The sequence below is a fragment of the Balearica regulorum genome, chromosome 1 (genome assembly GCF_011004875.1).
Source record: "Balearica regulorum gibbericeps isolate bBalReg1 chromosome 1, bBalReg1.pri, whole genome shotgun sequence".
Classification (NCBI taxonomy): Eukaryota; Metazoa; Chordata; class Aves; order Gruiformes; family Gruidae; genus Balearica; species Balearica regulorum.
Window position 1 is genome coordinate 114,678,480 of NC_046184.1, and position 26,299 is coordinate 114,704,778.

The following is a 26,299-nucleotide window of genomic DNA, read 5'->3' on the forward strand; positions in this document are numbered from 1 at the left end:
CCTTAAAACTTGGTACCCGTCAACAGATCTTAAAAGTGCGGAGACCTCCAACGTATCGCGGGTCCTTCATTAAGCTGCGGTACTCTTGTGCGCTTACAAGGAGTTGCTAGGATTGGGCACAGTTTCAAACAGAGGCAAATCGGCACTTGGCAGGTGAAACCGCTGCGAAGGATCACTGCAAAAGGTGTCCGAGTACCCGCCCGCGGCCTGACTGTTAGGAATTGTACCGGATCTGTGCAGAAATAATTAAATATTAACATCAGGAGCAACCAATGTCTGCTTTTTATGACATGTATGCGATTTAGATACATAATCCGTACGCAAAGAAACAAACTAGCATTCATTGATACAACTCTGTTGAAAATAGGCCCAAAAGCGTACGCAGTGTTAATGAACTTTAAATTAGTGGACTGCAAACGGGTGACCTCAGCAGAGTAAGGATGGCTTTACTGGAGCTGCAAGGAGCTCAATCCTTGGTAAACAACTGCTTTTACGTGAGTAAACAGACTAGTCTCCTCGGCTACAGATGTGGTGGAACCACCACAGCATCTCTCTCACCTGCACACGCGCTTTTACCCACAGAAAATTTGCATGTCTTAGAGTAGGCATCCTACCTCATCCTCTTTGCATCAAAAAGACTTTTGTGAACTTGCTTGCTTGTTTTTTTTTAAAAAAACAACATATTAATCTCACGGCTTAATATACTTTCAGGTAGAAAGCAGAAGAAAAGATTGTTACAAAAAAGTCTTCCTGTAGTGTGTGTAAACAGTAACAAATATTGTAAACATTACGTTTCCTCTCCTGAGATATCCACAGTTCATTTTCGTCTCTTCTCATTCATATATTCATTCACCGTAATTCCATCTATTCATTCATCTGTCATTCTGTAACTGCCCAGTAGGTTATCAAATATATTTTCTTTCATTGTAATCAGGTACGTACCCTAAATGTCCTTAAAACCAGAAAATGTAATAAAACATTCATTTAGCCATTTTCATTATTCAGGATTTCACTGGATGTTTGTTTTCATTGAAAACTGGATTCATCATATAAGCCAGGAATTATGAATTCCCTCTCTGATCATCTGTTGCAGAACAGCTAAGGAATCTGTTACGAGGATTAACTTACAAATTGAGACGCTTGGGCCTGTGGTGACCCCTTCAATGCCCTTCAACCCCAAAGTACATTTGAAAAATGTCAGCACATCCTTTTTCTTCTAAAAAACGATACAGCTGCCCCAAATCCATATGATTTCCTCTAGCACCATGTGCATCAAAACATTTTTCTTCCAAAGTGGAGAACTTTCTTTGTTTCTCAATCTCAGCATGTCCTCCACCTTCCAAAGAAACATCTTCTCTGTGCCGAATGAGAATTCTTTTCCATGTTAATCTTCTTACTCTGAAAGCAATTGGAGAAATATGAATCTATCTATAAAATAAAGACTGTTTTAGAAAATACTATGAAATAGCTCTTATCACAGAAGTCAATAAATTCCATTTGTACGTACATCTTGATAGAGATAATGGTTCCCTAGCTGGCCACAGAAATACTACTCACATGCAAACACTCCTATAAGAAGGAGGTTGTTTCTTTATATCTCCTCAGGATTCAAAAACCTTAATGTTATGCCTCACAAAATAATAGATGAAGATGTGGTTTCAATTTCAGTGCTCACTTCTGCCTTGCCTGTGCTAAGAATTCTCATACTCTCTTAGCTGTTATAATCAAATGACAACGTTCATTTAGTCTGCGCCACCCACAAGTATAAATGACGGGAGCAGAATAAAACATGAATGTAAAGCGATATAACAGCATACATATCTGTATTGCAGTCTACTATAAAAGTGAAATACAGAGGAAGATAAAATAGAAATAAATGTGCACTGTGTGGTACCAGTAGCTTTGATTGCTGCAACCAACTATCCAGTGCATATTCAGAGTTGTAAATACATGATGATAAACCCAAACACTTTGTAGACCTTTACAGGTTGAAAGGTGGTTGGATTTCCCACCTTCTGGCCATGTATACAACATGAAAAATGTGATATTCTAACTAGTAATGGCATTTAAGTACAAATGAAAACTAACCTTGACCAGAACTCTTCACAGCTACTTTGTAGACCTTCTACACAAACAACACCGGGTTTCCCTGGCATGCAAAACCCTGACAGAGCGAGCTCCTTGGCCCAGTCAATAATATTCTTTCTTTTTTGCTTGTTGTAAATGTGATGGCTATAGATCCACAATCGAGTGAACGTAATGACTTCTGACTGCATGGCACTAGATGTTGTCACTGAGGAAGATGAAAGCTCTTTGTCAACATAAGCAGCTGCATGGTCTTTAACCCATTCCCTTGCACTCAACATGCAGGGCTCTCCACTGCAGTTTTGCATCAAATACGTTTTTAGATCAGAGTTCAGGTGAATCTGCTGAGAGCGGCTTAACAATGATGACCTAAAGAAAAATATAAATGCAGTTGTAATACACTTACAATTTAGCATGTTTTTCAAACAGTTTTACTTTAAGCTGCCAAAAAAATCAGGCCATATTTAGATGGTATGCACTTGCTATTAATACTAGCATATTAGCTATGAAAAGGTCTTAATTAGTATTTAATTGGTGTGCTAAATCTTGAGTTCGCATACAGTACTACCAATCTGTAAACAAAAATCAAGGAAAACGTACTTGAAAATAAGTATGGTGGCTGAACTAATTTCCTGTAACATGCAAGGCTACTTCTTTAAACAGAAAAGTTCCAATAAAAAATAATAGAAGCCTGGGAGTAACAGCCTTTTGACAAGGGAAGATTAAGATCATCGACTAACTTTTCACTCCTTTACTGAGTGTTAAGCCTTGTCAAAATAGACAACAGTCTCTCTTCTTGAGCATCAGACATATGAACAGTATCTACATGTAACCTCTCTGTACAGAAGATGGCACTCCTCGACGCTTTTCTCATTTTTCTCACCTGCTGAGGACACCTGAGAAATCATAACCTCATAGATTTGTTTTTCAACATTGTTGTCCATCTGGCTTAATTTGACAGTAAATTATCAGAAAAGGACTGCTTTTTCCTATTATAATTGTATTTATGTAGTACAACATAGCTTCTAGATGTTTTTATTGGCTGTACTTTTAATGCCATACCTCACAGTAATTTCTGGTAGAACAGTTGGATATTTAAATGGTAAAGCACAGGCCATAGAGAATTCCACCTAAAAACAAATGAGCAAATGTTCAGTTCGAGTAAGCCCTAAAATCTCACAAAATAAAAATTTAAAAAAAAAAAAGAAGAAAGGTCTTTATGGTACCATAGAGGCATTAGAGATCTCTGGCTTTACGTTCAGTATAAACTGAACTTTTGAAGATGGCATCTCTGCAGACTCATTTTCAACATAGTGTTTCAGTTCTGCTACAGCCAGCTGGTCAGTCACAGTGAACTCTTCCTCATAAGGAAACATGCTAGAGAGTAAATCTAATTCTGAAATTTGTATCTCGGCTTCTTCTCGGTTAGTCATGTCTGTTGTTTCCTAAGCAAATAAGAAATTAGGGAAGAAAAACATGGTTTGAACATGGGACAAAGTTGATTACCCCCCACATAAAGCATGTTAATCCCGATAACCACGCCCATCAAAACGAGCTCATATACGTCGGGCAGTGAGGAGCATGAAGGTACTCTGTGACAGTCCAGGAGGTTTCCATTGCCCTAAGATGGGACAGGGTGTGGCGGCGAGTCACCAAATAACTGTCTCTCTCACAGAGCCGCGCTGCCGCAGAGGGGGCCGTTACCGCGCCTGCGGGGCCTCCACTCCCCCGCCGAGAAGGCCCGGCCTCGCGCGCCCCGCCCCGCCCCGCCCCGCCCCGCCCCGCCCCGCCGGCAGGCAGCTCCCCGCACCGCGCGCCCCGCACGGCAGGCGCCAGGTGCCCGCGCATGCGCTGACACGTCCCCATCCCCGCTCCCCTCAGCGCCCCCCACCCGCCGTGTACCTCACCGCCCCACAATGCAACGCGCCGGAAGCGCGCATGGCAGCCGGTGACTGTCGTCCGACCGTCGCCCAACAGCCCGGGGATGAGGTGAAGTTGCCGTGGTGCCCCGAGACGGAGCCATGCGCCGCCGAGCTGTTCGCCCTGCGGCACCGGCAGGTGAGGGACGGAAAGCCCCCGGTCCCGCCATCACGCTCCCACCACCGCGGCCACCCTCCGTCCCCCGCCCCGGCACTCACTCCTCCGACGCTCCGCAGCCTCCGCTCCGGTCGAGGCACTCGGCTTTTCCTATTGGCTGCGGCGCCTGTCAGTGAAGGCGCTGGAGGCGTACGCGGGCCAATCGGAAGCAGGCGGGGCGGTGCAGCACGGAGGGTTGCGCGGCGGCGGGGCGAGTGTGCGCGGAGGGGTTGGGGAGCACGTGGGCGGCGCGGCGTGGCCCGGCCCGGCCCGGCCCGCGGGACGCGGTGAGTGGGGCGGCCCGGGGGGGCGGCTGGGGGACGAGCCGAACGCCCAGCCGGTCTGTGCCGAGTCCCGGGCAGCACCTGCTCCCCGCCGCGGAGGATCGTCGCTGCTACCCTCGGGACAGGGAGTGTCGGTTCCCCGCTGGCGGCAGGTGTCCGGCGGAGCCTCCGGGGCCCGGCCTGCTGCCTAGGGCAGGCCCCCGCCGCGCCCCGGTGGTTTCCCACGCGTGCCTCTGTGGGCGTTTTTCCCGGGTCTCCGCGCGACGCCGGTGCGCTTTTGCTCGCTCTTATTAAAAAATAAAAATAAAACGAAGCGGGTTTGTATGGCTTTAGCTGTTGGGCTCCTGCAGCGCTTTTCCTCGCGTGGGCTGTTCCGTGGAAAAGGCCGGTGAAGGGCGTGTCGGACGAGTCTGTCCGGGCACAGCGTGGGTTAAATTAGCAGCCGCATGTGTTCATGCGGCCCTGCCTTCCTGGCAGGGGTAAAGTAAATTGGGAAAGGATTTTAACGGTTTAGGGTTCTTCATGTAAGTTCGAATGTAGCTTTTTTTTTAGCGAAAAATGCGCTGTAGAAGGAGTTCGTTGTATGAAGTGACGTTTCTTTTTTCTGATCAAACTGAATGCTGAGTTGCAAAAGGCGATAGACAATTCTACCCTTGATGAAGTGGCTGCCTGCCTGTCATTGAACAGCTGGGTAATCTGTCCCAAAAGCATGCTTTGGGAAGATTTTTCATACAAAAAGTCCTCTGTGGGTATCACGCCTAAACTCTTCCCAGCTTAGTTAGCCCCACGCAGGCAGCTCCTCTCTGCGTGCTGCCGAGTACGAGCTAAGAAATGGTTTAGGAAGGACGGCTGTTACAAGTGGGGTCTAGTGCCGCGCTAACGCCTGTACGTGAAGGGTGGAGAGCGGGGCTAGGCCGGCCTGCAAAGACTGCGTGAGACTGCAGAGACTTGATTTTGAACCTTTTTAGCTTATATGCTTTCATTGTAGAGCAGTATGTCGATTTTTAAGTTTACCTGATCTCTTTGAATGACCTTTTGTGAGAGAAGGCACAGGGGCCTTGCAGGGGCTATGGACTACAAGTTAAAAATGTCCTACCATGCGTGCAGTAGCCAGCTTGACTTAGGACTCTGTAGTGGTAGCTCACCCCTTGTCTAGAAGGGTTTACAGGCGCCCCAAATAGCAGACCTCATCTGAATTATTTGCTTGCTGTGATGAGAATGCGATGATAAATCTCACCCGGTTAAGAAATTGAAAAATTGGAACTCTCATTGTCTGTGCATTTTCAAATATGTTATTTGCGTGTATCAGATTTCATCAAAGATACAAGGAGTTTGCAGTAAAGAAAATTAAAAGATTGTAACTGCAAAAAAACTTCAAGGTTTAATTGGGACAAACCCAATTCATTTTTCCTAAAAATCCCTGTGTTATTAGTTAGTTAAAGGACAAGTCCTAAAGGTGTATAGGATTTTTGATACTTAGGTTTCCCATCTTGTTCTTCTGTGCAATGCTTTTGATTTAAGGTTTTAAATCATTTGGGGTTTATAATTCACCCTGTGATCTTGCTTCCGCAACAGTTACAATTTTTTCATGTTAGAGTATAATTACTTTATTTTCTTTTGAAAATGTCAAATTAAAACAAGTTAATTCACCTCAAGGGACGTCTTGGCCATACAAATAATTTATTGTTTAGCAATGAACAAGTGAAGCAAAAACCTACTTTCTAATTTACTATTTTCTTTGCTAGGTAACTCTTCCATGTAAGAGAAATTACAGACTACAAAGATGGGAAAGAAACGCATCAAAGGCAAAACTGCACAATCTGATGGGTCTCCAGATACACTGGGTATGTTTCCTCAGAGAAGTCTGTGGTCCTAACGTTTGTTTTAACCTCAAAGAGGGCTTGAAAACTTATTAATATTAGAAGGCCTTTATGCTAGTCACTGGCTTTGAAGTCTCATTTACGAAGTGTGGGTTTGTATAATTGAAATGGAAGTCTACCAAGAAACCTTTGAGTTGCTACTTTTCTAAGTATGCTAGAGAATGATAATCCTGTCTTGAAAACTAGGATTATTTTCTGGTTTTCAGGAAACTCGGACAAACAATTCTTTACTGATACACAGATCATATTGAATCATATCAAATTCCTCAGAATATGAAGTGTTTGTAGAGTCTGCTGCTACGCTTGTCAAGATAGCATTTTCCTAATGGAACGTGGTGTTGCAGAAGATTCTCACTTCAGCAAAAAGGATTGTGATTAAAATATTTCTGTGAAACCATTTGTCTTTACACTAGCAACTAAGCACTGGCCCTCGACACCTTGGCTCTCTAGTCATAGTGCTTTTTGGTTAAAACTTCTTTCTTTTTCTCGCCTTCTGCTCCTTTAGAGAAAATGCCAAATTGTTAAAGTTATCCTTCTAGCTGTACTGGATCTCACTCCTGTGTTGAAATTGTATTTGTTATCTTGCTTACCCTGGTTATTATAGCTCTTGTTTTTGTTTGTACTGGATAGCATTCTCTCTACCACCTTGTCTACCAAGTCACAGATTGTGTTTTGTCCATCTTTTTTGTTGATCCCAACTGGGAAAATGAGTTGTCATGGTACTTTAGCTAAGAGAGAGTGAGCACTTACAGTTTTAGCCAAGAGGCTCAGTGTGATGGCCTGTTTATTTTAAATTCAAGTTTACCCTGCTTTTGTTTTTCCCCCCCTCTCTGGAGTCAAGATCAATGTTTGCTATGACAGTTCCTCATTTTTCTCCAGGAAAAAAAAAAATCAGTTATGGTGGAATTGCTGATAGCATCTTACTTCTTTGGCTAAAAATCAGCTAGCTTACCCCGACAAAGTCCTGAAAAGCCACAAATGTAAACTAAGACAGATCATTGTGAGTAATTCTACTGTATAGTAGCAGCCAGTGTACAAAAGGCTTGTTTAAAAAAGACAATTTTGAAGTTGTAGATGAAACTTGCCTTTTTTTAAAAAGGCTTAAAGAATGCATCTAAATATCTGCATTTGGCGCTTACTGGCTCTGGTAAAATGCTATAATCCTGGACAGAAACAGAAATGTAGGTATAAAACTTTTCACCAGTTTCAGCTTATGCCAAGAAACATTTGCTATCTTGAGGCTGTAATCTTGCATATGGTCCTCAGCAAAGATAGATTCAGAGCTGTTATGCTGTCTGAGCAATAAAAATACCCCTGTAGCAAAGGGCTTAAGACAGTTGATTTACATAAACAGCTATGTAATTCTTCTCAAAAATGGTTTCACAAAAATGCGGGGTTTTTTAAACATGTTAAGTACATACAGCATTTTTGCTTTAGCATGGGTTTGGTTGTGCTTTTTGACTTTTGACGTAACTATTTGTACTGTCAGATATTGACCCTGTATTTGCACATGTAGACATTTGTAACTGCAAATAGTGAAGAATTGTAGGCTGATGATACTAAGTGTCTTAGAAACCTATGTGTAGAGGAAAAAAAATACATACATTCCTCATTTTTTTTGTTTGAAAGAACTTGAATCAGTTTGCATATGTATTGTCTGTCAATCACAGTTCCTCTGTATGTGACTTAAGCTTACAGGCAGCTTGTCTTTCCTCAAGTGACAGTGTAACCAACAACCTTAAAAATTAAATAAAAAGTAGATAAGATAATTAAAGTCCTGATAGTAGCTCTTAGCAGCAGATGCCTGCTCTCAGTGTAACCATTCTTAGCAGAGTTTGGTTAAACAGATGGAGTTCACACCAGGCCCAGAAGATGCAGCTGCAAGCAGGGTGTAGTATTGTAGTGTGAAGTGATGACGATAGAGGTAGGATGACTCTGCTGTTCTTTTTTTACCGTAGTCTGCTGCATAATTTCAGTGATGCAGCTCAGCTGGAAGCGTAACCTCCATAATCTCCACTTTTATAGGCCAGCCAGGTGCTGCCTTGGTGACTGGGAACCGTGGCAGTGGGCTGTGGCTGCTCCCTGGGAGGTGAGGGCATCATAACGCCACAGTAGTAGAAGCCCACAGCCTGGCACAGTAGGTAGGTTTTGTCAACTCCTCTGACTAGATGTAGATTTGAGTGATACTTTTTTATTCTACTTTTATTTTTTTAGTAATGCAGTAGGATGCAGCAACAATATCCTTGGATTGTGAATGGGGGTGACAGAGGGTTTCTTTCTGATACACCTGCTAAATCATCAATGTTTCTTTGGCACCAGAAAGGCTATCCTAGCTTCTGGATTGCTGCCTGTGTCTTTGAAGCTTAGAGACATTTGCATTTGTTGTGATACCGACATCCTTCTCATGCTTTTTATTTTGTAGAACCTGTGTGCAAGCATATTCGTAAAGGATTGGAACAAGGTCATCTGAAAAAGGCACTGCTGAACGTGGAGTGGCATGTTTGTCAGGACTGCAAGGCAGACAATAAGACACAGGAGAAGTCTGAGGAGGAGACTGATGAAAGCCCTTCAATATGGTTATGTCTAAAATGTGGCCACAGGGTATCTCTTGTTTTATTGTTAATTTGTCTTACTATCTTTCAGTGCCTCATAATATAGCGGAACAAGGGAGCTTCAAATTAAACTCTTACATTCTGACTTTTTTTTATTTTAAAGGTGGTGCTACATAAATGGTTTGATGTACTTTGGTGTGATAAAAAATGTCTGCTCTGAATTGCAAATGAAGCACTTAAAAGCTTGGCACAAAAGCATTTAGCAGACTTAAGGCTAAAACACCATCTTGAGGACTTACTTTCCTAGAAGGTCCAAATTTTGCTAAGAAAATAAAAATTTCTGTTAATGCTCCTAATTTTTGATTTTTACAATAACATCTTATCCTAACATTAGTTTATTAAACTTAGAACTCTGCATGCTGAGGAGGTTTTTGGTTTTACTCTGTTTTGTTCTTCAAACTGTTCAAACTGGAATTTGTAAATTAGATGTTCAGTCCCCAAGTAACTTTATAGTTATTCTGCACCCAGTAAGTTACTTCTCTCTCTGCAGAAATAAGTATCTTGAAATAGAGACCCATCTGTTCATCCTAATTAGTTTAACGTAATCAGTTTTCGTTTTAATACTTTGTTTATACTCTGCCTTTATGTATGTTTCATTGATAGTCAACTGGATTTTGTGACACTTCTGGTTATCAACATTATAGGGCTGTGGCAGAAATTCTCCAGAACAGCATGCTTTAAAGCATTATACAACGCCGAGATCAGATCCCCATTGTTTGGTTCTCAGTTTGGACAACTGGAGTGTGTGGTGAGTTTGTCAGGCAACAGTTATAAGACAGCTAGAGGGCAACAGAGGCTGGGATATAATTTGTGTTCTCTTTTCTAGGACTTCTCTCTAGAAATTCATAAGGCATTTCCAGAAACAAAATCCACAGCAATCTTTGCTGAGATTTGCTGAATAAATATTACTTGTAAAATTTATAATTAGAAAATTTCAATAACTGAAGTTAAATTGACCAACTACTAAATGCTGTTGACTTCATATTTTACTGCTTGTGTGTATCAGAATACCAGCATATAGAAACTTACATTGTTATGTAGTTCTAAATCTTAACTTTCAGCCTTGGGAGAAGCCACTTCTGATGCACAGTTAGTGACAAACTTAATTACTTTTATTTTCCCGATAAATATGACTTCTTAATACCATATGTATAGTTAAGAAGCACAGCTGTAGAGTTACAAGATGCTATTGGATCTATCAATACAAATTCCATCTCCTTGGCACTATTTTCTTCTCTTAAAAATAATTCTCCTGAAAGAAACATTCTTAAAAGGAATAGTATGGTACTATGTAAGGGGGAATTTTAATTTTCCAAACTGTGCCATACAGAAATACTGTGCCTTACATAAAGAGTTTTCATTTTGCTTTGTAACCTTTTTTAAACTTATTTGTCATTATGTTAATTTTATATAACATTATCTCTTTACTTGATCATATTTAGAACTCTTAAATGTAATGATCAGTATTTTTATTGAACTGTAGAATGGAAATGGACATTAATAACATTAGTAATGAACTAGTGAACTTATTTTTGTGAATTTAAATAAGCTTTTAAATTATGATTTTAAAAGGATTTATTTTCTCTGTTCTAAAAATTACATAGCTTTTAAATCAAAGTACTTGCAAATGAGAGGAATTTGTCTAAGCAAGAGATTTTGCTTTTTTTCTAATTTTTTGCTTGTACAAACTTGCACAAGAAATTTTTCAGAGATTTATATATTTGGTATAAATTATTTTTATAAATCAAACCTATAGTCAAGAACTGTATTTCATACTTGGCTTAATACATAAAAGCAAAAGCCTTTTTGATCAGAATTTATTAATACTATGAACGTATGAATAAATCTCTGTAGTGCGCATGCATATGTGGTTGAAATTGGACTTGAATAGTACCTGTAAATGGTTAAAAGAAAAGGTTTTGAACATGGAGAGAAAGAGGAGAGTTCTAATGATTCATTAAGTTCCGCTCTTCTGGGGTTACAGCAATTGCTATTGTACGTATTTTCAGTACTGGTATGACTTTCCAGTTCGATCTACTTAATGTTTTTTCCCCCACTGGTCAAACAGCCATCATTGAAAAAACTTGATTCCTTCAAGGCTTCCTATAAAAATTTTTGGTGGATGAAAGGTTATGATGTTAAAAATTGCCCATGGAAGTAACTATCATTTATTATTCCAGGAGTGAGAATGCCCATATTTATAATTAACCAGACAGACAATAAATACTCAGGGATCCAAAGGTTGAGCCAGTTTTTTTTCAATGAGACATGAAGAAATGTGAAAATTGCAGCTGATTCCAGAGATGCTAGAGATTTAGGGAAGCACTTTGCTGCACTTTGCTTTTAATATCAGAAAATAGAGTCTGACTTACGGTAATCCTGAAATCTGCTAAATGCATTTGTGCCTAAGAACTGTAATTGGTATGTCTCAAAGTGCAGAAGTATTTGCATTCTCTTCAGTACCTTTTGTCACCTCCTCAAAGAGTTGATTGGGCAGAACTACAAAGTCCGTACATACGACTCTCCTGAATTTTACTCTTACTTGAGCCTTTGTCACTGCAGCTTCCCTCACAATTTTGTTTAAAGCAAATTAGTGGCTGACAATGCACTTCTTTGCTCATAAAGAGACAAATAGGTTTATATCAGCAACAGAAGAGCAAATAAAAGCGTGCAGGAGGAAACAATTTGTTTCTTGTCCAATTTAAATATAATGAAGTACTGGCTTGGCTAGAATTCTCAGATTATCTTTCCATGCCATAACATTTGTTAAGTCATTTCCTTCAGGGCTTGATATCTTAGTTTCTCGATTTTTGGCAAAATTTTCCCTGCGTTTATTTTTCTTGCAGACTAGGTTTCTAAGCACGTCTTTTAAGGGTCTAATTTATATTTGTAAATTGCAACCTCCAGTCACTGAAGTAATTTAGTAGTGATAATTTTTCAACTTTTTATTGATCAGAAATAGATTGAATTCTTCTCTTAGACTTCTAAATTGTAAAAGAAATCTCATAATTATTTAACTTTGTGTAATGAATTGCATCAAACAAGCACATAGTTTAGGATTTTTAAACAATAGAAAAAAGTAGGATTAATTGTTTTTCTTTTGGGGGGGGGGGTACGGAGACAGGTGCTACATATGCGATGATGAAGTCCCATATAATACTTCAACCCGATTGGGTCAGACTGTGGATTATGTTAGGAAACAAGTTTGTACTGACTCATCACGTACAAGTAAGTAACTATAGTATACATACAGTAAATCAGCAAGTCCCTTAAACATAGGAGGCAGTACTGAAAATCAAGAATGTACATTAAATTAGATGTAACTTTTGAAGCACCTTATGGTAAATTAGAAAGCTAATTTCTTTTTTTTTTTTTTTTTGTCAGTATTCTGATAGCATAAGTAACATCGTTGCCCATGGACCTAAAATGACCAGGGTTTTGCTCAGTGTCCCCTAAACTTTTCAAACCAGAAATATAGGAATAGAAAGGGAAAAATGCCATTTTACTCTGACTTCTTATTTTAAATGTTGTTCTGTGAGCACTTACAAGTGCTCTGTTTATTCATCAGTATTGCTCAGTCTGTCTTGAGATCTGAAGGAAAATTGTCATCACTTAAGGATAAATTGATTTTATTTTTTTTTTAAAGTATTTTATGTAGGTATTTGTGAACGTATCAGCTGGAATGACCAAGTCTCCATCTGGTGCAGCACATTTCTTAATGGAAGGAGTACAAAAGAGTTGTACTCTTTTGTCTGCTGGGCCTGTACCTTTAGTATAGGTAGCTGCAGTGCATTCAGAACTCTAAAATAGCATTTTCAGCCTGAAGTCTATCTGCAAATGTGATTATTTAAAAGGAAACAAACCCAGCAAAAACCCCCAATTTCCACAATGGCAAAACTGGTTTTGTGCAAGGCATTTCCACTAGAAAACTTGGAGGAATTTGCCTATCAAAATAAATGCTATAACTCCTGGCTATCAAAAAATTCCAACACCATCCTACCCTTGGGTGAAATCATACCCCCCTTGGGAAATAAATCGCAGCCATCCAGCAGTGCCAGCTGGCTGTCCTTTGAGTATTTGTTCAGGAAGCAGCTGAGGCTTTCCCACAAGGACCAGAATCTTTGAGTGGTTTTGGTCAGTCTTTCCTGGATATGTGGTTTCTCTACATCTAATATTTGAACTTCATATTGGTTGCTAGAATTTTCTTCTTGGGTTTGAAATGGAAAACGGATGAATACCTCCATGCCATTGTTACCTGTTTCAGGTGTTCCGTCTGTTTCTTGTCCATCTGCAAATATTGCATTGTCTCATTTCCTTGCTTTCTCTGAGCTGACATTATTTTAAAGTTTATCTTGGCTCACAGCTCTATTTATCTGAAACCTTATCAATAGTAGACTGCCAAGCTGGCAGAACCAGTGTGGGTGTTATTCTGAAAATTACCTGGAATTCCCTTATGGTTTTATTAAACAGGTCATTTAGATTTTGAGCTATACACCAAAGTAATTTTGGGAAAAATAATCTTTAACATGTCTTGAAGAATGTAAGCCTTCCAGTTTCATCTGTTTATGTTCATTTCATGAACATGAGAATGCTTTGACAGTGGGAGGCCCGTGCATTTCATTTCAGACAATAGTGCCATGTCAAAAGGGATGTTGTCTCAGATCCCATCTTGTTGGATGCTGTATAAAGCCCTAACATAAGTGATTTTACAACAGGAATGAAATTTCAGATGACACATGCAGAGTTTCAGAGATTGTTGGCATGAATGGCTTGTGGGCCAAGCGGCGTGTTTAAAATGCATGCTGATCTGAAATGGCATTTTGGGGGTTTCTTGATTATTTTTTGTTTGTTGGTTTGTTTCTGTTTTAACTATTGTTACCTAGACAGTTTAAGAACTTAAACCAGTAGTGTTACATTTATACAATTACAGAATTAATTATCCGATGTTTTAAACATTATAGATTGCTGCTGCCTATAATAACTTTTTCCTAGCCTATTCCCTGTTACTGGGTTAATATGTGGTATGGGTTTTTTTATTATTTCAGTAGAAAGAAAACAAGAGAACAAAGAATTGGAAAATAAAAAAGTAGAAAAAGACAGCAAAAATGAGCAAGAAAAAGAAGTCTCACTTAAAGAAGAGAGTTCTCATTCAAGTACTAACTCGGAAGTGACTGTGAAAGGACTTAGTAACTTGGGGAATACGTGTTTCTTTAATGCAGTGATGCAGGTACGGTACTTATTGTTACTCTTAAAAACTTTTGAATAGCAAAAAAACCCCAACAACCCACAACAGCCCCACCCCCAGTATGGTACCATGACACAATTGGAATGTGATTTTTATCTGCCAAGAATGATGGGTTCATTCTAAAAATAGTGTGTTGGCCCAGAGGAATACGAAGAAATGGAGCTGCAGGTTCAGACTTGCTCTAAGGGAAGATATAACAAACTGCCCTGTCTTTGAGGGACAGCATCTTTCACTGATATAGATTAAGCATGCCAACTTCCTAGTTTGGTGGAAAAAAAAAAAGTAAGAGTCTGGCTCATCACCCTTGCTGACCTCTTAGAATATAAGAGATTAATACCCAAAGACCGTGGGTGTTTACTGAAACAAAAATGTCTTTCTCAGCAACAGGAAATCAAATAAATATTAACAAGAGTATATTGCATTGTCATCTTGTGTGTCTTGCTCAGCTAAGAAGTGTTTGGATAGAATCAAATTACTCTTTCATGTATATTATAACTTGCCATGTAATCTTGTGTTCTTTGGCTCTTGATTCTGAAGCTTTACTCAAACAAAACTCCCACTGTACTTGCAGGTTTTAGTAAACTGTATTGTTTGTTTGTTTATTTAAATCATGTTTTAAACCAAGCAGATAGGCACGCTACATTCTGATTTTAGAAACAGACAGTAAATAGACTGTGAAAAGATCATTCTGTAGAAGGATAGTGTATTTAGGGTTTCTGCAATATAAACTAATATATAAAGAGGACGCTTGGAAGTCTTAGCTGTATGGAATGTACCTTTAAGTGTACAACACTGTTAGAATTTGCAGGGTGGTAGTTACCGCTCTAGTTCCGTGTTTGGGAAACATGAATTGCTGCTAATCTGGTTGATATAAATTTCACGACCAGTGGAACTCCTTTGCCCTTCCTCTTGTTTTCCAGTTACCAATCTTTCTCTTTCTTTTATGTTCTACAGAATTTATCACAAACTCCAGTACTGAGGGAGCTGCTTAAAGAAGCTAAAATGCCTGGCACAACAGTTAAAATTGAGTCACCTGAGTTATCCATGGTATATATGCTTTGACCTCCATAGTGTTTCTCCCCACCCTTCCAATCAGTTAAAGAAATAAGCAATACTCATCTCTGAATTTTAAAGCTGTTTCAGCTAAATACTAACAAGATTAAGATGTAAAATCAGTGGGAACTTCGCCATTGACTTTCATAAAGGTGCTTCTGAAGTCAGTGGAGGTCTTCCATTCAAAGTGAAAGAGCAGTGATTCAATACTCTATAAGTATTAATTGTCATCAAAGGAGTATTTAGGTTGTTACTAAGTTATTTAAAGGACGAAAATGTGTAACTTTTGCTATAGTGTCATTTGTTTAAATGCAAAATAGGAAACTAGAGGATGTTTGCAGCGCTACCTTAAATAATGCACCTATTATTACAGTTAGGGATTTGGATGAGAAAGAAGGGTTGTGCCTTTTAAGAAATTGTACTTTTTTCCTAATAAAAGCAAGAAATCCAGAGTTGGAACTAAGCAATAAATAATTAATGATTCTTAGCCCAGGTTTTTTTGGTATAATCTCATGACAAAACATGTGTTGATTGTTTTTGTCAGGTTAACTTATTGCCATTTTTTAATTTCATATATTCTATTTTATAATAATTTTTTCAAGAACTCAAGTGTTTAGATAAGGAAAAACTTACTCCAGAAGGATCTGTTACCAAATTAAGGCAAAACAACTTTGTTGCTTTTGTTTAAAACAGGAACCTCAGCTGATAAAACTAGATCAGCCAGGTCCTTTGACATTAGCCCTGTATCAGTTCCTGACAGAAATGCAAGAGACAAAAAAAGGGGTAGTCACTCCTAAGGAACTTTTTGCTCAGGTTTGTAAAAAGTGAGTATCTGTACAATTGTATGTCATAGTGAGTATGGAAAAAGTTTGTTAGTTGTTTAAAAATAAGGTCAATTTTCACCCTTTTTTTTCTTGAGCTCACATCACAGCATATGAAATTTGCGTAACAGTTAAGTTTTGAAAGAAGAGGATAAAGAGCAAAATATAAATGAAGTAAAATGAAAGATACTCAGTGACTTACTCTGATTAGCTACCTTCATATTCTTAGAAAATACCATGTATAGACACTTTTTGCCTTTATATACATTCATGCTTGAAATTTTGTCCTTTTGTGTCTAGTATGAATTGTTTTTACTTTGTCTATCTCTAAGTTCAGTTATACTTTACAATTATTGTTTCATTCAACAGAGCAATACGATTTAAAGGTTATCAGCAGCAAGACAGTCATGAATTGCTTCGTTACTTACTTGATGGAATGAGAGCAGAAGAAATCCAAGTGAGTGCTACTTTCATAGTTGTGCATGCTTCTCTTTATAGCCCAGGCCAACGTTTTCTCCTCTGCTGACAGGAGAAAGAACGTTCTTTCTGAGATAAGTCAACCTCTGCGGAGTGGTTTGTGCTGCCCGTAGCACGCACTTGGAGCAGATTAGTGACAGAACCATAGAACCAGGCAGGCTCTAACCAGTGGGGTTGTGAAGGAGCAACCATGGGTATTACTATTTTTATTTAACAAAACTATTCAAAGAAAGAAGTTTGTTTGTGGACTTTATCTTTTACGTATGTTGCACACATTGTTTAGGTTTCCGAGGTAAGGATGTTTTTCTGCCTTTTTGGAAAGCAGTGTACTGGTTATTCTCTATTCTTTTCTAATAAAATCAAGTAGAAAGGTTCACTTTTGCTTGCTCTAAAGGTCTTTGATTAATGCAGTATTTCTAATATAAATGTTTATTGTCCTTCAGAAATAGATTGACTTGTCCAAAACTTCTACAGAAAAAGTGGGTTTGGAGTATTTGTAGTCACCCTAAAGAATGTTCTTTTGTCTTAATTTCTGAAAGTTCACTTGTGGAAATTCCATGGGTTGTTTTTTGGTTTGATTTGGGTTTTTTCCAGTTTTCATTTGTGAAAGTATTTAATCCTTAGACTGATTTTCTTACATACTAATTGCAACATTGCGGTTGTAAGCTTGTTTCTCAGTTGGTTGGGTTTTTTTTTAATATCCACAGAAACTATTTTGTGTCTCTACAGGCATTTGTGTTGTTTGTATTGATTTTCTTAGTTGGTAAAGATTAAACTTTTTCCTCCATCTGAAACATTTTGTAAAACTAGTTAACTGGAATTAGTTTAGGAAAGTTTACAGCGTGGGTTTTTCTTTCTTTTTTTTGTTTTTTTAAATTTCAGCAAATAACTGTTGGAATACTGAAGGCGCTGACTGACTCTAACGAACAAAATGAAGAAGAACTTAAAAAGAAAATTAAAGGTAAAATACATGTTACTGATGTTGTGATAACTTAAAATCTTCTGTTTCATTGAAGTACGCAAAGTAACACTAATAGTATCAACTAAAAGATACATGTTTAATTGTACAACTTCCTACCGTCTCTTGAATATGTGTGTATCTAGAATTTAAGGCTCAATAGCGTTAGTCAATTTATTTAAATGTCTTACTGAACTTGGTGGCATTTCCTTCTTAACAGTGTAAGAGAGTTGATTCTGTAGACATCGTACATTAAAATGTATTTGGGTAGTGTTTAATCATTCAAATATTCTGTAAGAACTTTAAAATATTAGCACATTGATGTAATGATTTATTCAATCCTAATAGTCCATTGTTGCTTAACAGATGAATAGGAAAAAACCCGAACTAGTGAGCAGAAGAATTTTTAAACTTTGACATGACTTAGTTCAGAAGATGAAGAGCAAGTTTAAATTCAGACTATGTGCTACACTGAAAATATAACTTGATGAAATTGGTTTTGTCTGTAGGGCACCTATACAGACAAAAGTTTGTGCTTGTTTTTTTTTTAGGTTCAGTCAGTTGTTTGAGTTAGGTCCGGAGAGAAAACAGGAACTTTTACTGGGATGCAGTACTTGTGAGAAAATAGGGAAATGTGTTTGACTGGCAAAAGTGGTAAAAGTGTTGGTTCAGTCAAACTGTCTTCTGCAAATGTGTGTTTGCCCCCATTCCTTTCATACGTGAAAGAATCTTAATTTCAGAATCTTACTGTAATTCTTGAGGAAACTAGAACAGGCCAACACATTCCATCATACATCTTGCATACTGTATTCTCTTTTATTTGGTATGCCGTAACTAAATTGGTTGCCAGCGTATTATATGTAGTATTAACTTTACTATATACTTTGTCAATTCTCAGAATATGAAAAGAAAAAGGGAATACAAAGTTTTGTAGATCGAATCTTTGGTGGAGAATTAACCAGTACAATCATGTGTGAGGAATGCAGAACCGTAAGTAAACTGCCTGCTTTGAATAGCCTAGAGTATAATTTTATGTAATCTGCAGGAGAACCCCAGAGTAACTATCTATAGAAATAAATGAAATTGGAGAGGTTTGATTCAGTTAATACACTTCCAAGAGTTGACTAGCTGCATGCTTTTCAAAGAGGGGCACAGTTTGGCTGGAATATTTCTTCCCTTATGTTACAAAGCTAATCTTTCAGTCCCTTTCAAAAAGACTTCCAGAAAAAGAGGTCAGCAACAGCAAGCTACCTCTGCCAGAAGAATTCATTTCCAGATTCCTGGTAAACACCTTCAGTTGTACAAACTGCAGAGTGGATGAATTGTTCTGCTACCAGCAGTATGCCGCAAGGGGCCCTTTCCTTTTTTCATCAGATGATTAGGTCTCCCCCTTTCCCACATGGGAATGACCCTGGGATTGTCAGAAGAACAGTTAAACAACGGCACTGTTGGGATAACGCATCCTGAGAATGAAGTAATTAAGGGTATTAGTGAGTGGGCCAGACGAATGTCATGACAGATTGCATATATCAATGTCATAGGCCCTAAGTTGGGTTCTCACATTCTAGGTCACTAGAGCACTGAAATTTGTGAAAGTATTTCTTGCTTATTTCTGTGGTAATAGGACTGCTAGATTTTGGTCGTGGGTAGCTGTTTGTGAAGGTAGATTAGCTGTGTTTTACGTTTGTATGGACAAGTGACAGCATGCATCGAATACAAACAAGGCTACGTACAAATAAGCTTATTGACAGCAAGCCAGCCACTTCCAAACAAAATTTAATTGGACTCTTAAATATTCATTTAAAGGTATCCTTGGTCCATGAGTCTTTCCTTGATTTGTCGCTTCCCGTGCTAGATGATCAGGTAGGAAATTGTACGTGCTTGCTTTTTGGCTTAGTTTTTGTTTGCTTATATGAAAGCACCTTTATTATACAATCACTGGGGAATTAATTTATGCATCTTTCTAAATGTCTCCTTTGAAAGTTAAAGTTACAAATTTGCTTGGAAAGATAGAGAATAAGATTTTCACGAGAGTCATTCCTGTAAGTTGTGGCTCGTGAATTGTCTCTGGAAAATCACTGATAGTCTGTTGGTGATCTTGCTGCTTTGTCAGTTAATGTTTCTAATGTAGAGATTGGTTTAAAGAATAATCTAGTATGTTCCAATATTGTGTCACTATTGTAGAAGACTGACTTACAAAGAACAATGTTTCCCAATTCCTCTTCGCTGTTGTAAAACTGAATTAAATTGCATGACAGCAGTGGGTGCCTAGTGGTTGCTTAATGCTTTATTTTATGTTTTTTTTATTTTTTTTAACCCATTTTTCTCTACTGAGTGCAAAATACTTCTCATGAATATTCAGGTTATTGAATAACGTTAAGAAACATTGGTTGGATAATATGTGAATACTTATTTGATCGACATTGATTTATTTGATCGATCTCTAGATGCTCAAAATACTTTATTTGCTTTGTGTTTTGTATGATAATCTGTATATGTAATAGTTCAGATATGTTATGTAGCACTGCTCACACAAAGGCTAATGAGTAAATATTGAAATGAAACTCTCTTAGCCAAAGGGATAATATGTCTTATGTAATGAACAAATTTCATTGTAGCAGAAGCAAACAAATTCTGTGGCAGGCAGTTCAACTGAAAATGTCTCTGCTTGTGTAAAATCTAAATCTCTTTAAGTGCACTGAAGAGTAACATCTGTTAGAGCCAAAGGTAATGTTGCCCCTTTACAGGTTCAGAATTTGGCTCTTGATAGCCTTATTTTTTCACAGTGTTTCATTCTGCAAGTCACTGTTTCACATGGACTCCCTCTGGAGAGAGCGAGCTCTTGTAAACATTACAGTGGCATCAATGAATTTTATGTTATAGTCACTAAAATGTTGTATCTTGAGCTGAAAGTTCAGATAACATCTCATCCCTACAGTTTTCTTTGGAATACTATTCTGTTATTCAGGACAGTAACATCTCTACTTCTGTGGTTGTTTTGTGGCTTTTTGTTTCTTTGTAGAAAGTAAAAACTACAAATGAGAGAAACGTTAAAAAAAACAAAGAAAAGGAATCTGAAGATGAAGAGGATAAAAACAATGACTGTTATCTTAAGCAGAGAGACGAGCCCCCTGGTACAAGTAAGCACCTTCAGAAAAAGGCTAAGAAGCAGGCAAAAAAACAAGCCAAGGTTGGTTTGATAAGTATTTCACTTTTATTAAGTGCTTGCAACTTCTGATAAAACAAATTCTTTTTGCTTCCTCGTTTAAATGGAGGAGAAGGAGACAGCTTAGAATTTCTCCTCACTCAAATGAGTAACTGAAAAGACCAATTGTATCTTTGTACATCTTTGCTATTAAGAAGTCAGTCTGTTAAGAGTTGCTATGCTAGGAATAAGCTAATATCCAGAGGCATGTGGAATTTATGTTGCCTGTCTGAAGTAGCATTAATTTGTATCAGACAGCTGTTCTCCAGTCATTGCTTACAAGAATATTCACAAAACTTTAGAATACAGATAGAAGAAAGGACTGGGAAGATAATAAAGGGGGAATCGTTAGTTGTATCTTGAGGATACTGTGAAACAAGGAGCAGTGGGATCTGTATCTGAGTTGGGATAAACTGAGTATTGGTTGAATTGATCACCTCTCATCATTAAATCATAGATTATTCTCCAGCCCTTTGCAGCTATGGCATGCTACAAAAATTTTAATAAAGAAATGGTAAGAAATGCTAAATATCACTCATACTTGCTCTGTTTTTTGTATTGTTTTATATTATGTATTCCAATTTGCAGAGCCAGCGCCGCCAGCAAAAACTTCAAGGAAAGGTGCTTCACTTGACAAATATCTGTGCAACTGGACAGTCAGAAAAAGATGTCGAGTATAACCAAGAATCAGAGACAGAAATTAACTCTGAAAGTCCTGATATGAAGCAAGAAGAGGAATTATCAAATGATTGCAAAGATCACTGCTTAGCTCAAAAAGACTTGAGTGTACAGGGAAATAGTACAGAAGTTCAGAGCATGCATGAAAATATAGGAGAGCGGGAACAAGAATGTGTAGAAAATGAATGTCTCATGGATCTCCCTATGGAAGGCTTAGATTCTCCTACAAAGTTTGTCAATGGCCTTGACAACTTATCTTTGAAAGATGAGGATGATGAAAATGAAGATGAAGAAGAGCTTGCTATCAACTTTTCAAAACTACATGTGGGTGCCAATGCTGAATCTGATACGGGTACCTTAGGTGACCTTCAAACTGTTCCCATCAAGACGTGTGAAGTATCGACTGAGGATCCAGAAACAGCATTTTGTACTCTTGCAAACAGGGAAGATCTGAACCCAGAAGAAGGTTCAATCCATCACTGTTTGTATCAATTTACCCATAATGAAAAACTTACCGAGACCAATAAACTACTCTGTGATGTATGTACACAAAGACATAATGGACCAAAGAAGGACATAAAAAGTATGACAAATTACCTTTTAAAATAAAACTTTAAGTATGTGCCCTTGGGTGGGTAAGGGGGAGAATGTTCCTAAAGTGGTATTTGTATGACTTTAACCTGGATCAGTTGAACTAGTGTTGAGTGTGTAGGTTGTGAGAATCTTTCTCACAGGTTAATGCAAGTAAGGTCTTAATTGAGTGGAACAGTAGGCTCGCAAGCTTGGGTACAGAATGCTGCAGGGCTGAAAAAGAAGAGTGGGCAAAGAGGAGTGGCTTTGGGTTTAGGGGGAGAGAAAGGGCAGTTCAGTCTAAAAATTCATTATGTGGAGGAATGTAGGGAGTAGCTGTTTAGCAGGAGACTTTTCTGTTCTTTCCTCAAATAGGAAAATTTTGCTGTAACAGTCATAGGGAAATAGTGGTGGTGGTTGCTCAAAAGGCCAATAAAAGCCACATGCAATTTCTGATTATGAGAGTTGTAGAGAATAAGAATTCATCCTGCTTGTGCTGACACTGCTCAGACATGGTCTGAGTGGTTACTCTTGTGACATGAGGTCTGCATGATGGCAGCTGTCGTGCAGTTCATCATGTTAAAGGGGAATGTCTAGCTTCTCTGTTGTTGTAGTAGATGACATTATAACAGTCTAAATATTGAAAATAAATTCTTGCTGTAACACTTGTTTAGATGTTAATCATTGTTTTTTCTTTTCTGCAGGTGAAAAGAACTATGTTTATACTAATGCCAAAAAGCAGATGCTAATCTCTCTTGCTCCTCCAATTTTAACTCTTCACTTAAAGAGGTTTCAACAGGTAAGTAGCAGGCTGATACTGCAAAAATGTGTATGTATGTAGTATCGATTTATATATGCACATAATAGCTTAACTTAGAACTAATGTTAGCATATTTTCATTTCCTATAAGCCTGTTTTGGTTTTTGTTTGCACTTTTTTTTTTCCCCCCCCAAGGTTTGGAGGCATTGGCGTGCAGGGTTGGTTCTTGTGGTCTTTGAGGAGTTGGGGTGTGTTTTCCTGAAAGAATATTCCATTAGTTATCTGGAAAACACTGTTTTGTGAGCTTATTTGCAATATATTCCTTTGCTATTGGTTACTGTATTAAGCAGTATCTTGGCATTAATTGTTTCTGCTACTACAGCAGGTCATGGACTCTTAAATTTCAGTACAGATTGAATAAGATCCCGTATTAAATGAATGTAACAAATAGGTCAGTAGAATTGGAAAAGAGAGGATTCCAAGCCTTACTGAGAGAAGGGAAGGAAAAAAAAAAAAAGGAGGAATGGAAAGCCATGTAACTTAAGTGTTATTTATAGACACCAAAGTAAAGCAGCTTACCTTTTTTCCAAGTCGTAAGAAAATTTTTAATTTAGGGCTTTAGCTTTTCAAGAAAGAAAGTGGAAAAGAATGGGGATGGGAAACCCAAATCTTGTCTTTCTTAAATTTAAAGCTGTTCAGTATTTTGGTCAAAATACTTGAAAAATAAGGGAGGTGACTTTAAGTAGATGAAAAGCAATTCCACAGAGAAAATGAAAATGTGAAGCCTAGTCCAAGTGACTGTAACATGAGTAGGGAAATATTATCTGTCGTCTTCTCCTTTTGTTTATCCAGTTTGATACTGGAAGATTATTTGAATAAGGTGGCAGTAGAAGTTACATCAGTTTTAACGATATAAAATTAGATCCTCAGGCATACTACAGTATCTGAGAAGCAAGAGATGTCCTCATAGTTACATGCATACATAGAGCTGATTCTTTTTGTATTTTGCTACCATTAAGTTACCATATGAGTCAGTGGAAGAGCCGTCTTAACTTGTGCTCCAGTACAGCACATGGGGGCAAGGACATAATGTTGGAAAACCTTGGGCATTGGAGGAAAAAAAAACCAAAACCCAATGTTGCTTTTTTTCCCCAATTTTGTGCAATGTAAAACTGATTTTGTATTGTTGAAACTTTAACCTGAAACATTTGGTAACTAAGCATGGTTTTAATATGCTACATCTTAACATTATGGGGTTTTCCTCTACTTTGTGTTTAAGGCTGGATTTAATCTACGGAAGGTTAACAGGCATATCAAATTTCCAGAAGTGATAGACTTGGCTCCTTTCTGTACAGCTAAATGTAAAGTAAGTCAGAAAACAATCAGATTCTCCTTTCCTGTGTTCTAATGTGCTTTCACAGTTAAGCTGCTTAGCAGAATCTCTGTAGAGTGCTCGTCAAACTTCAGTTATTTTGTGTGCTAATACAGGATAACTTACAGGTGCAACTTGTACTTGAGTCAGTGTATTTCCACTGATCATAGTTGTAGTGCTTGTGAGAATCTGTAATGACCAGCTTCCCTTTCATCAGCAAACAAATCACAGAAAGCAAAGAGTTTACATTCTAGCCTTGTTTAAAACCCAGTAGCTGAGTGACATACCTAAACATTTGCTTTTGTAGAACGTGGCTGAAGGGAATACAAAAGTACTGTACTCTCTCTACGGTGTTGTTGAACATAGTGGAACAATGAGGTCTGGGCACTACACTGCTTATGCTAAAATGAGAAGTATGAACAACCGTCTCTCTGATCTTGTCCTTCGAGGACAATCTCCTCAAGGTGACTAATTAGAAATATTTTTGAAAGTTATTTCTTACTGCAGAACAGTAACAGGCTTGATTGATTGCTTCAATTCTTTGTAATAACTTTTACTGCTAAATTCTTCCTTTCACAGCTTTAGAAACTGAACCAGTAAAAGGACAGTGGTTCCACATCAGCGATACCCATGTACAAGCTGTGTCTGCAGCAAAAGTGCTGAGCTCGCAAGCCTATCTCCTCTTCTATGAGCGACTGCTGTAGTGCCTCTGAGAAGCCTTCCTGTGTGTGCAGCCATCTTCAGGTGGTCTGAAAGAAGGCGGAGACCTGCAAATCATGTTGTTAACATGTTGGAGCTACTGTATACAACTGCAGGAATATACTTTATGCTTCTTAGGCACACTGACAAGTGGTTAACTTATACTTTTTCCAGTGTTTTCACTACTTTTAAATAAAAGTATTTTCAAAATTACAGCTTTGAACCTTTTTTGAGTAATCTGTGTGTTGGCACAGATAAGTGACTACTACTTTTAGTTTCTGGCAAGTGCTATACATCTTAGTCAGCAACTCTTTCACTTTAAAGGGGCCAGCTATAGTTTTGAACTATAGTTATCATCTCGTCTATCATCTGTTCCATGTGTATTTTAGAACTGGCTTCCAAGCATAAGAAGCTGTTTCTTCCTACACATCTTAGAGCTGAGACAAATTCAGCATCAGCTCCTTTTCCACTGTTGGTTTATGTCCAATAGAGGAGCCCTCAGTTTGCAAACTCTAGGAATTCTTCCACATGGGAACCTTACTCTGGTGTTTTGGCAAGGTTGAGAGCTCAGGTCTCTCTCCCTTTCCCTTCAGGCACCTCAGCTTAGCCTTTCAGCACTGCAGGGGCAAGAAAACTGGTCCCGCAGTGACTGGTAACTTTAAAGTCCTCCACAGGCTTCACATGGGATTTCACATAAATAACATCTTGGCTCCTCCATGCTAGAGCAGCAGCTGCTTACATTCAATGCATTTTTCACAACAACCTTACAAAGAAAATGGGCAGTCTTACCTATTCCTGTTACCCTTTATGGTCAGCAGCGGTAGCACTTGCGCAGCTGACAGTATCAGTATGCCAGTCCTTCTGAAAACTTGCTGAGTTTATTTTTCAGCCACACCAGCAACCAACTATAAAGCAGTGGTGTAGCTGTTGTATGGCAGCCTTATTTAGGCATAAGATAGTTCCAGACTTGATTTAGCCTTCCACTCCCTTCTGGCTGTGAAATGGAGTAGCACTGGCAAGAGTAATAAAAGGATTAATTATTGAAGTAGCTTGGATTTCAAGTGCAGTTCTCCTTTCCAGCTACTCTGAGACACACAAGCCATTTACTTTCCAAGAAGAATCTTAACAGGGGGCTTCAGCTGAAAAATTCCAGTGCTCTGCATCATGCAAGCTCTTGCTGCTCAGTGTTTATTTTTAAGGCCAGCAGAAGGAAAGGCAGTTCACCACTGTCAGGCTGCCATTTTGAGTGTGGAGATTCTTAAACAGTAGGAATGAAGTAGATGTATATAACAAAATCGAAGGTGGACATGAACCACAGACCTGCTGCCATAATTATTTCAATGCTCATTTGACTTTTTACACTCAAATGTTGGGTAAGGAGCACTGCAGGGCACAGCCAAGATGGCAGCACCTTGAGGAAAGCCTGTGTAAGAAAGGGCAAAGTACTGCCCAGGAGTGAGGGGAAAAGCCTGAGAAACAGCCCTGCCAGTGTCCAGGTGAGGGGAGGAGGAGCTCCAGGCAGCCC

The 26,299-nt window shown here is 38.6% G+C and overlaps 2 protein-coding genes across 5 annotated transcripts; one reads left to right on the forward strand and one right to left on the reverse strand.

Moving 5' to 3' along the window:
• Positions 1-46: 46 nt before the first annotated feature.
• RWDD2B (RWD domain containing 2B) lies at positions 47-4,339 on the reverse strand. 4 transcript variants are annotated; one of them, XM_075770251.1, is made up of 5 exons: positions 4,224-4,339; positions 3,312-3,530; positions 3,148-3,215; positions 2,089-2,454; positions 47-1,398 (listed from the first exon to the last, which is right to left on the reverse strand). In XM_075770251.1, exons 2-5 carry the CDS (start codon positions 3,516-3,518, stop codon positions 1,161-1,163), a joined length of 879 nt encoding a protein of 292 aa, XP_075626366.1. In that variant the 5' UTR covers positions 3,519-3,530; positions 4,224-4,339; the 3' UTR covers positions 47-1,160. The 4 variants fall into 4 exon arrangements, with proteins under 4 accessions (XP_075626366.1, XP_075626383.1, XP_075626375.1 ...); XM_075770268.1 differs by lacking the exon at positions 4,224-4,339 and adding an exon at positions 3,988-4,099; XM_075770260.1 differs by lacking the exon at positions 4,224-4,339 and adding an exon at positions 3,790-3,834.
• USP16 (ubiquitin specific peptidase 16) lies at positions 4,005-24,987 on the forward strand. The gene is made up of 18 exons (XM_075770240.1): positions 4,005-4,143; positions 6,191-6,289; positions 8,748-8,926; positions 9,582-9,685; positions 12,062-12,165; positions 13,983-14,164; positions 15,137-15,229; positions 15,929-16,059; positions 16,426-16,513; positions 17,416-17,494; positions 18,390-18,481; positions 19,298-19,354; positions 20,514-20,681; positions 21,285-21,957; positions 22,649-22,743; positions 23,983-24,069; positions 24,383-24,539; positions 24,655-24,987. Exons 2-18 carry the CDS (start codon positions 6,229-6,231, stop codon positions 24,777-24,779), a joined length of 2,475 nt encoding a protein of 824 aa, XP_075626355.1. The 5' UTR covers positions 4,005-4,143; positions 6,191-6,228; the 3' UTR covers positions 24,780-24,987.
• Positions 24,988-26,299: the final 1,312 nt, after the last annotated feature.